This window comes from Terrapene carolina, unplaced genomic scaffold (genome assembly GCF_002925995.2).
Source record: "Terrapene carolina triunguis isolate 2854851 unplaced genomic scaffold, T_m_triunguis-2.0 Scaffold58, whole genome shotgun sequence".
In the NCBI taxonomy this organism is placed as follows: Eukaryota; Metazoa; Chordata; order Testudines; family Emydidae; genus Terrapene; species Terrapene triunguis.
In genome coordinates this window covers 112,084,339-112,095,140 of record NW_020664409.1, presented here as the reverse complement: position 1 = coordinate 112,095,140, position 10,802 = coordinate 112,084,339, and the positions used below count along the sequence as shown (strand labels likewise).

At 47.4% G+C, this 10,802-nt stretch overlaps 1 protein-coding gene across 1 annotated transcript; it reads right to left on the bottom strand.

The window, feature by feature from the left end:
• Positions 1–272: 272 nt before the first annotated feature.
• Positions 273–10,536, bottom strand: LOC112109108 (cysteine and histidine-rich protein 1). The gene is made up of 3 exons (XM_024203498.2): positions 8,213–10,536; positions 6,576–6,787; positions 273–2,801 (listed from the first exon to the last, which is right to left on the bottom strand). The coding sequence occupies exons 1-3, from the start codon at positions 8,593–8,595 to the stop codon at positions 2,410–2,412; spliced, it is 987 nt and encodes a 328-aa protein (XP_024059266.1). The 5' UTR covers positions 8,596–10,536; the 3' UTR covers positions 273–2,409.
• Between the last annotated feature and the right edge of the window lie 266 nt (positions 10,537–10,802).

Sequence of the window (10,802 nt, the reverse complement as noted above, 5' to 3'; positions counted from 1 at the left end):
ATGTAGCATGTGATAATAACGAAGAGTAACGGGGCTAACGGGAAAATGGCTCTTTGGTATTTAATCAAAAGAAAGCTATAATAGATGTTATTCCTCTGACGCTACGGAGAAGCCTACGTAAAATGACAGCTTACAATTCTAGCAATCAGTGTTAGACATTTCACACACCTGGGGCTCTAGGAGCGGAGATTCTGCTCTCAAGGTGAGGGAGGGGAGACGTGAAGGAAGGGGCTGCGCCTGTGGCACTCAGGTACTGTCTAGTGTGGAGCTCAGACTCCAACCTCCACACTAGACAGTAACAGCAGCAGCTAATGGAAAGTTATTTTTCCTTTGTAAATCTCACATCCATTCCAACTGAGCATTTTGAACAAACATCTTTTAACCTGGCAGTAATACCCTTCATTCTATGAAACTCTAGGCCTCTTTAAAAGACATCACTAAGATTTCAAGACACTATTAAGACTATTAACTAGGCTTCATGCTATAAACATTCTCCTATTCCATGGGGCTCAGCAGAAAGACTCATCAAGTTACCAATCAAAGGGCTCGAACTCCCATTGGCCATTGCCTTTAGAAGGGCCAGTGGGAGGTGAGAAAGCTAGGCTGGAAAGCTGACATGATTCAGAATGAAAACCCAGGCAGAAAAAGTTTCATTACAGAAAGTAAAACAGTAATAGCTTCACTGTAGGCAGCATCTGCGAGAGGTTTTCACGATTTACATCATACCCAATCCAGTTATTCCGTAACAATAAAATGAGATGGCCTGACTTCAATGGGCATATTCACTGGGTGGCTGGTCTTGAACACACAGCATTAATGAGCTTGTGATAGAGTTTTCCTCCACCACCAGTAATACCCCACATTTACATTTCTTAAAAATAGTGTCACGTGAAACATCCCTGTAGATCTCTTCACAATTTGGTGACTGGCTGCACTATCCCTGTCCATAAACATGCTGTATATATTTCATATATAAAAAATATTCTCACACTGTAAAATTGCATAATTACTAGAAGAGCCTGCAACTCGTTTCTTTTTTCTTGTTTCACAAGAAACTCAAGTTTTGGCAAAACTGCAAAGGGACAGAATTTCACCCTGCATTCCGAAAAGTCTGCAAGAATTTAGGTTTGGTTTCTACATAAGTCCTCATCTTGTCTAGATAAAATCTCAACCTGTGCTATATTGCAGGGCTGGAGGAAGCATGGAACTGTAGAAATGACCTTGGGATTGTTTCTTCATGATGTGCAATACAAAATGAACTAGAGATACAGTATTTTGTTTGCAGCATTCCAGGGTGGTGTTTGTGGGGGAAGGGAAGGAGAGGGGACAATGAACCGTTCGGATCCATTCGCCATTAGCACAGTCCTGACAAAAATGCTCCAATAACCCGTTCTAAGTTAGTCGAGAACAAGAGCATCTTCGCTTGGGAATTACCAGGAAAGCCCACTCAGTCCAGGAGGTTCACGTCACAACCCCGTGAGAGATCGTGCAATGCTCAGCGTGTCCGCTTTTCATAATCCTCGCCCTGCATCTTAAACTTCCATTTACAAACCATGGCAATGGTTAACGCCACTGGACCAAAAGGTTGGGGCGAAAGGAACATGGAACGAAGGGTTAGTTTACACACACTATACACACGTGGGGAGTCTGGTTCTTTGGAACGCTTTCATATGTAATGCACTACAGGGCCATCATTTCTCCCCACCTCTATCCTTGTCCCATAGAAGAGTGGAACGTCAGCCCAGCCCGCACAAGTTCCACAAACTCCCCCAAACACCTCATTAGTGTTTTCAGGGGGGTAGGGGTCCCCATTTGTTTTATTCTACTGATAAAATAGACAGAGGACCAGACTGCACAAATAATAATGAACTAGGCTCTCCCAAGCCCTCGATCGCAGCTACACTTGTCTCTGTCCGCCCCACCCCAAAACCAAAACAGGAAACTGAAATGTATCCAGTTCATTCAAGCCACATGCTGCCTGAAGGGAGGGGCCTCCCTTACAGCCCCCCCAACTGCCACATGTAGACTGTGCACTTTACCATGACAACATAACTCCGTCTATTCACAATGTACTGAACTGCTTGGATGGCTGTGCCCTCACCACAGCATGCCAAAGAGCTCTCGGTATGCTGCCAGCACCTGCAGGCTTCCCAGCTGTCACCTCCATGTGCCAGCCCTCGGCACGGACCTGGCTCCATTCTTGTCTGTCCCTGGGGAAGATGGGGGAAGGGAAGGGAAGGAAGGCTGTGACTGCTTACGCTGTTGCATACACATGCAGACGTTTTGTTGGGTTTTTTCCTTTTAAAATGATCAAATTACTGTGAAATCACAACGGGCACAGGCAGCCGTACGAGGTAACTATGGTTCAGTGGTGCTTTCTTGGTAACTTCCAGCATAACTCAGCCTTGCCTATTTCTGTATCTGGAATATAAAAAGCCGCAAGTTGATGTTCTTGGCAGCCAGCAGTTTGTTACATTCCACAGAGTCGATGATGGGGAGCGGCACGTACTCCGTCTCATTGTTCTCATTGGTGAAGACGAAGTGATAGATCACGGGGTTGATTTTCACGTCGTCGTAGGGCCCCTTCAGGAGCAGGAAGGAACACTCCATGGGGGAGCTGATCTTGCTTTTCAGAATGAGCTGGAAGGAGAGGGTGCGCTTGCAGGACAGGTTGGGGTTGCGTTCGGAGTCGTTGACGCGGGCCTTTAACACCCAGGTCTGGTTGAGCACGGTGAACCTGGGCGTCTCGTAGTACAGGCGGGTGATGAAGTCATCGGTTCGATAGGGACGGAACTGAACTTCTGCAACACAACAAAAGAGGGCGGGGGAGAAAACACAGACAGACAATTAACCAGAGCAGCTGGCAGCCTGAACAATCGAGCTCAAGTTACCTGTAGCTACTGTGCAGGACCTTTCTTGACATGGCATAAGGAGGCAATTGGGGTTGGGAGTGACCACTCAAAGCCAGCTAGTGTCAGGAGAAATGGGACTTCTTGGGAAGGAACTCAATGCACTTTAATAGTCCATTGAAAACAGTAAATACAGGAAGCACTTTCAAGATGCATAAAATTGAGGGGAGGGCAAGGGAGGGGGAGAATAAAATACAAACAAGGTTAATCAAATCCACTGAATACACCACCTTGTAAACATAGGAATTACCAAACTGGGTCGGCCCATCTAGTCTAGCACCCTCTCTCTGACAATGGCTAGAATCAGATGCTTGTGAGGAAGGCTGAAGAAAGCCCATTTGTAGACAGTGAATCCCCAGTCTCTGATGGGTTTAGGTCTGGAGGCTTGAGGGTTGATATGCCATAGATATTTGCATATTTAGTGTAACTGTAGCTATTCTGAGTATCAGTGTCTAATCCTTTTCTGAATGCTTAGCCTCGGTAATATCTTGTGGCAGAGAGTCTCACAAGTCAGCTGGTTGTTGTGTAAACAAGAATTTCCCTGTATCAGTCTGAATTTGTTGTTACAAGGTAAATGACTCACTAACGTTAGCTTGTGGTGAGTGGGTGGTGCACACAGCACACAATTACAAAGCATCAGTCAGTTGCCTAAGTGGGTCTGACTGATGCAAATGACCTACATGAATTTGGTTATAAACCATGCCATCAAGAATGGCAAGATGGATGGGCCCTTGCCACTTGTTTCTTTGTGATCTGTTGATGAAGAAAGAGCGGGGGAACAGGCAATAAGCATGTAGTGAGAAGGGAAGTGTTGTGGGAAGCTGTAGCTGATCCTAGGCATAAAATCTTGGGTATGCCAGAACTGAGGTCTGGAGTGCATAAAAACAAGCATCACACGCAGACAGGATACAGTTCAGATAACAAAGCACGTTTTATTGGGATTATGCATACAAATCTGTAATCAAGGTAATAAGGCACAATTATGCATTACCATAGTGCAAAACCAGAGAACAGGGCATGTGAAACACAGACCTTCAGGCTTCAAAGGTACAGAAAATTCCGGGTTCAGATACATAAAGAAATAACAATACATTGGGTAGAAGTGGTCCAAATTTACTTTTGCAAATGCACTCTAAAATCTGAAATCCAGCCCCCGTTTCAAGGCACAGTCCGCTGTCAGTCCAATAAACTCTTTGCCAGCACACAGACTTTGTCAAATCTATCACTTTTGAACAAGCATATCGTTTCAGTGAAGTCTTTACTGTACAAACCATGGAAGCTCACAGCATAACTACAGGTACAATGAACCTTTGGGTGCAGTTCATACAGGTTTACATATTCTTCAGAGTTTCCAGAAGAATTAGGAAAGCACAGGAGGCAATACCTGGACAAAGGAGGTGAGCAGTTATTCAAGCTACACAGCATTTGTAACTCAGTGATTTGACATACACCATCATTTTACTACAGAATGCGACAGTGAAAGAGCTCAGAGGCCAGTTGTCTCTTCAGGGATCAAGAGCTATTATTTCTAACACACATCTCTACACAGAGAAGACGTTCTTCCTAGGAAGGAACGGCTTTAGGCGTAGGGGTGTTATCTCCAGTATCATGGAGAGCTGCTGAGCAGTGTTCTGCAGCACAGGATGCTGCTGCTTTGCCTCGCTCTCAAAGGCGCCCGCCTGAGCTAACTTATCCTACCGGGGCTGGACCCGGAAAGCAGCATCCGGGCAGAGCTTGGGCTAGCTCATTCCCTAGGCAACGGTTCTAACTCAGGCTTGTGCTCAAAGTGCAGACGCTACCATGGTGCGCTACAGAACTTTGCTCCCCTCCTCAGCACCAACTACTTACGTGTATCCGCAGGCAGCAATGGATGTAATGCTGGGAAAAACCAGAATCCGGGCTAAGCGCATCAGCTAACAAGACTGCTCCATTTTTCATGACCTGAGCTCCTAGCACAATCCATTTGCCACACACTGGCCTAGATAAGTTTCACTAAGGACTCAGCTCCAGATTTAAAAAGCAAAGTAATCAATGCAGCAGGATGCTAGAGTGGCTATCACTTAGGGTGACCAGACAGCAAGTATGAAAAATCGGGACAGGGGGTGGGCGGTAATAGACGCCTATATAACACAAAGCCCCAAATATCGGGACTGTCCCTATAAAATCGGGACATCTGGTCACCCTACTATCACTGCAACTACAAAAATCACCTTTCTGCCTCACATGGGAGAGGCAAGCAGAGACCTTGAACAGTACGAGGTTATCACACGCTTCTGCCTGCAGCTCCCTTCTGGAACAGCAGAGCATCCAGTGCTCCTGAGTGGAGGAGGAAAGCCAGCCGAGACCAGGAGATCTTCCCTCTACGCTTCCCTCTGTGGGGCTGCTAAATATTTATGGTAAGGGAAATGTGTTTTCCCCACCCACACCCTTCCCCCTCCATACCCTCTTCAGAGTTTCTCTTCCATATTATTTGCCTGCAAGTACCTCAAGCACAAACAAATCTTAAAAAGCAATTCTCGGGGCCCGACTTTAGCACTGATGTGCCAACAGAGTAACCAGCTTCCCTGCGTGTTTCATTGTGTTGTTTAGTTGTGTCAAAGGTGTTAATTCAAAGTTGATTTTTATCCCTCTTTTCCCCCCTCCCCACCCTCACAAGTTGCCATTTGAGGTAGACAATAGATAGCTCTGCACTGGGGCTTTTCTTTACCCAAAGGAAAAGCAAGAACAGGAGACACTCAAATATGAGAAATTACTACGTATTACGAAGAGCTCTCTCCAGGAGATGGATACAAAACCAACAGCACACAAACCCCCGTGAAAGATAAATTAAGCTTTCTGAATAGCTCACTAAGTGTGTGACCCAAGAACAGGAACCAGAACGGAATGTGAGGAGCTGTAATTCCCATGCAGTGGAAATGAGAGGCCTATCCCGTAGGGTCAGTGTGTGTGGGCGGGTCACTTCAGTTATTAATACACTGGACTCCGGCTGGAAGGATGTATCAGATGACAGATAAGGGGTCTGTTAGCTGGATGCTGTCAAATTTCATTTTCACTTGCAGTAAAACAAAGAAACATCACAGGCAACACTGGTTTATATTCTTATTATTCTGGTCTTGTTCGTCAATCCAGTGGATGCAACTACAGCACCTTACCTGCAGCTAGGACGTGGCCTTCCTTCACACTCGACGCAAGTGTTGCTCCGTGCACTAGCCATCAAGGGAAGCAGCGCCATAAGAACTGAGGTCAGCTACTGTCCAGAGCCCAAGCACCTAACCTGGGAAACAGGGCCAGTCTTCCCCAGTTCCGAGGCCCCGGAATGCCGCATTCGCCTCCTGAATCCAAATCCCACCTGACGCCAGGAGAATGAAATCTGCTGCTGCTGAGCCAACTCTTAACAGGTCTGACTACCCCCTCCATCTCCGCCCAGCACCCAGCACGGAGCACAGACACGAGCGAACCCAACTGCCAAGCAGACAGGGGAGGTTTCTCGGAGAGCACTACTGGGACAGTCTGCTCAGCAAAGCCCAGGCTCTTCTGACCTACAGACCGGCACTGTGCATTACATGAGAAAAACAGGCTTCATCAGTACGTAAATAACACGAGTGCCAAAAGCAAGACACTGAAAAGACTGGGAGGCGGCTGTGTGTGCCCTGGCTGAGTGATTACCTGTATAGCCAATCTTCTCAAAGCTGAGCAGGCTGAAGATGCTGTTATACAGTTGCATTTCTTTTTTATGGGTTTGGTCCATTTCATCCAGAATCTCCATCAGTTCATTCCCCGTCTTTGTGGGGTGAGTGCACTCCGCTTCATGGACTGTCAGCTCGTGGTATGGACCCTGCCACGGGCACCCAATCCGCTTGTATCTGCACTGAGTCACCCTGTTACAAAGACAGCACAAACAGGAGTACTTGCACCGCGGAATGACAGGCACGAACGGCAAATGACACTCCAGGAATGAGACGACTTATTGTCTGATCAGAATACAGCCTCCGAAAGCAAAACCCGACCTACCTGGTGGAGCAGTAACGACATCATCGGCTACCAGAATTCATCACTAAACCTCTGGGCCTCGGCATCCCAGAACCTTCATCCGTGCCAAAGAGGCCTAGGCTTTTGCAAGCCAGCATGTTTGGCTGCAGTCATTAATGCTCCAACTAAACAGCTGGTCCCAGCAATGGTGTTAGTAACCTAATCTGGGGTGGCATCTTAGTGTGTCACTTGTACAGCACCTGACTCAGTGGGGCCTCTGGGCGCTACTGCAGTATAAATCTTCACCAAGATTTATTGAGCACCTGTCATTTTATGAGATGCCAAAGAACTCCATGGACTGTTTGCAGGGCTCTCTTCACCCACTGCTGAAATGCGGCACCTTCTGGGGAGTAGTAAAGTAGCAACTATCCCATACTAGCAACACTCCCTTTTAAAAGCACTCGTGTAAAGTACAGAGCATACAACTGAAGTGACAGGAGGTGCCTTTCGGACTGAATTTGAAATGGAGTTTGAAAAGACGTCAGCGCTGACTCCCTTTTCACTGCAACGAGTGCGAGGGATTGTCAGCGACCACGCGTGGGCAGGATTTTAAACTGAAAAAGCCCCTACCACAGCACAGCCCTGTAGTGCCATGCTGGGGCGTAGCCTCCGTAGGAGTGATGGGAATGGTGTCATTTTACCAGAGAGGGCATGCACGTGGCTTCCTGCCAGGGGCCTCCCAGCCCAATCCTGACACTCCACCCTGGCTGGTTGATTAGGTTTCACTAGATCGCAGTACTAGGTAGTGCAGCTGAAGCACTCCTGTGGACAGGCAGTACAGTAAGTCTGAATTCCCAACAGCGCTGTGTAACCGGAGCTTCTGCCCCAGCTGACATGCTGCAGTCTAGCCAGTGCTCTCTGGGCTAGTGGACTCTGCCTGAGAGAAGCATCCCGCAGGCTTTTGGCTGCTCAGAACTACACAAGATAAGGAAGGGAGGGAGGGTGCATGCAACAAGCTAGGACAATGCGCTGCCTCTGCCAGCGTGAGACAGAAGCGATAGAAAGCAATCATGTGCAAATCTATGCGGTCTCAGTGCCGCTTTACAACTCTAGGGAAGTAAAGCAACTTGCGGCCAAGCCAGCCACAAGCTTCACTTTCCTGTCTCACCTAGCGTGACCTGCAGCCAGGCCACCTTACAAACAACGAACAGGAGAAGAGGGAGCCTGTTTTACTCCAGCCCCACATCCTGGGGCCAGCGCACACAGTTTCCTTGGTTTAGATGCCTCAGCGAAAGCATCTCGGGCCTCACTGAATGGAAGGGGAGACTGGTTACCTGTCCTGGCACTCCTCTTTCTGGTGTCTCTCCAGAAGAGAGCGAGGAAATTGCCGCATGCAGAAGCCACACTCGGATGGCAGCTCACTCACTGCTTTTTCCACAGCCAGGTTTCGGCAGCATAGGCTCTTACTGATCTCACAACGGCAATTGGGGCACGTAGCCTGTTCCTCCTTCAGCCGGGCATCTGCTAGTAGGTGGATAAAACAGCCAGCGCACATCAAGTGACCATTAGTACACTGTGAAGAAGGAAAGGGAAATGAAGCTTCAAAGACCTTGCGGGAAATGACATACCAGAGGTTCACTCTACACCTCCGACAGGCTTGCCCTCTAGTCTCCCTTATATTTTGATTATAAACAGATGTAATTTTTGCTGCATACATATATGTACTGTTGCTCTCTGGTCCACTGACATGTTAGACAAGAGAGCAACACAAGGAGAATTTTTTTTAAATGCACAAATGTGCGAAAGGTGTCAGGTAAACCAAAACAGACCTAGCCACTTAACTTAACACCGCAATGTTTAATCTTTAAGTAAAGCAAGGGAACCTCATTTTGAGGGAGACACAGGAACAGCAATTCCCTGCGGTCAGTTACCACCTTTAGTAAGAAGAGATGGGAGCCCATATTGCAAACTTGTCAAAACGCTTCCACATTGATGAGAACAATCCTGGACTGTTCCCCTGGCAAAGAGCAGAAACTAGAGAGTAGGAGACTTTCACTTCGGACTCAGCAGCATCTGGCTTCAAACCGACCAATGGGGAGGGAAAGATGTTAAACAAAATGAATTTCTGACTTGGTGGTGCCATTATCCTGGCTCTGCCCATCTTTTTACACACAAAGGACAGAACGTTAGGGGCTAAATGCCAAGGCTGGATTTCCCCCCACTCAGATAATCCTGTAGCCTGGCAGAAAGACTTACTGCTTTCGCTTTGTTTAAAGATGGCGCAGCTTCAAACCGGGAACAAACAAATGACTGACCAGCCAAAGACCAAACATGCAGAAAAAGGCACATGGCACCCAGGGTTTGGCCAGCCAGGCAGCGCCATTTTTACTGGCACTGTTCTTGTAGCTCGACAACAGAAAGTGAATGGCACTCCCCCCGCCCCCACTCCCCTTCTGACTGCTTTGTAACAGCCTTGCAGGTGACACCCCCAGCCCTGAGGAAGGCCTGCGTTCTCCTCTGGCACAGCAAAAGGACGATAGCTCATTTCAGAACAGACAATTTTACTCTTCCTTTACTCAAATGTAGACTGGATGGAATCCAGGCAACCTCTGTATCGCATGCTTAACTCACAGCGATTTATGAGCCTTGTAAGACAGAGGAGACTGAAGCCTGTTAGCAGTGGACTAAATAGCACTCCTGACCACTATCGAGTTTCGGTTCACACACTTTCCAACACGCTGGAGCCCTACTACGCCAGGAGACAGCTATTTCCAGCACTAGGTCAATTAACTATTGGGTTCCTTGGACTGATGCTGAGGACAATTTAACTGCTTGCGTAGACAGGATGAAACTGTTTTCAACACCTTTACAAAAAGTGTTTTTGAAAATAAAGTTTCTTGAGTCTGAACCCAGCCAGAGAGCTTCCGATAAATTGTCCCTTTCCCACGTTACGAGGAAAGTGAAACCCGCAGATTGAGCCATGCGCTGCAACAGTCATTATACAAATCACACACAGCACCAGAATACTGGTCCTTACGTCAAAAATAAAACCCCACAGGCTTCTACCCCTGAAGCCAAGGAGACATCCCCTGGCCAGTCACACTGAGCCCCTTATCCTCGATGGGTGATGGAAACATCCCAAGAGCAGAACCACACCCCACCACAAACCACCTACTTGTGCAATTCCGCACAATGGGAGGACGTGTCTTCTTGACCTCATTTAGCACTAAACTTAAGCCCCAAGGCATGAGGGCTGTACAGCTGCATTGTTCTGTCTAGAGCAAGCCAGATTTCCACCAGTGAGTCCTACAATGTCCACAAAGAGCACGTCAATTACCACCAAACAACCAAAAGCAAATTGTATGTTAACATGTTAGCCGGGCTAGGTGAACCATAAGGGGAGTCTAGTTTTCACCTCAGCCTGCAGCACTTGGAAAGTTGGAACACATTGGTTAGAACGGGATAACCAACACGTTGTAACACACCTTCTATCCCAGCCCAGGAAGGACAGTCTATCCTGAGGAAGCCTGTGTTCAAACGCCACTTACTGAGTCTTTGAAGAGAGCAGTTTCCAAAGGTTCACACAAGTGTTTATACTAGTGTGACGTTGCACTCCATGGGTACGTCTACACTACGAGATTAATTCGAATTTAGATAATTCGAATTTGGGAAACAGATTGTATAAATTCGATTGTGCGCGGCCACACTAAGCACATTAATTCGGTGGTGTGCGGCCACACTACCCCTAATTCGAATTAACAAAATCGATTTTGGTGCTACTCCACTCGTCGGGGTGGAGTACAGAAATCGATTTTAAGCGCCCTTTAATTCGAAGTAACTGGCTCCGTTGTGTGGACGGGTTAAGGATTAATTCGGATTAACGCAGCTAAATCCGAATTAAAGTCGTAGTGTAGACCAGGCCCA

Coding starts and splice junctions, on each gene's coding strand:
- LOC112109108 (XM_024203498.2), bottom strand. CDS start 8,595: ATGTATGCAGCAAAAATTACATCTGTTTATAATCAAAATATAAGGGAG. Junction 6,788..8,212: donor AAAGAGGAGTGCCAGGACAG/GTAACCAGTCTC, acceptor TCTTTGTAACAG/GGTGACTCAGTGCAGATACA. Junction 2,802..6,575: donor TGAGAAGATTGGCTATACAG/GTAATCACTCAG, acceptor GTTGTGTTGCAG/AAGTTCAGTTCCGTCCCTAT.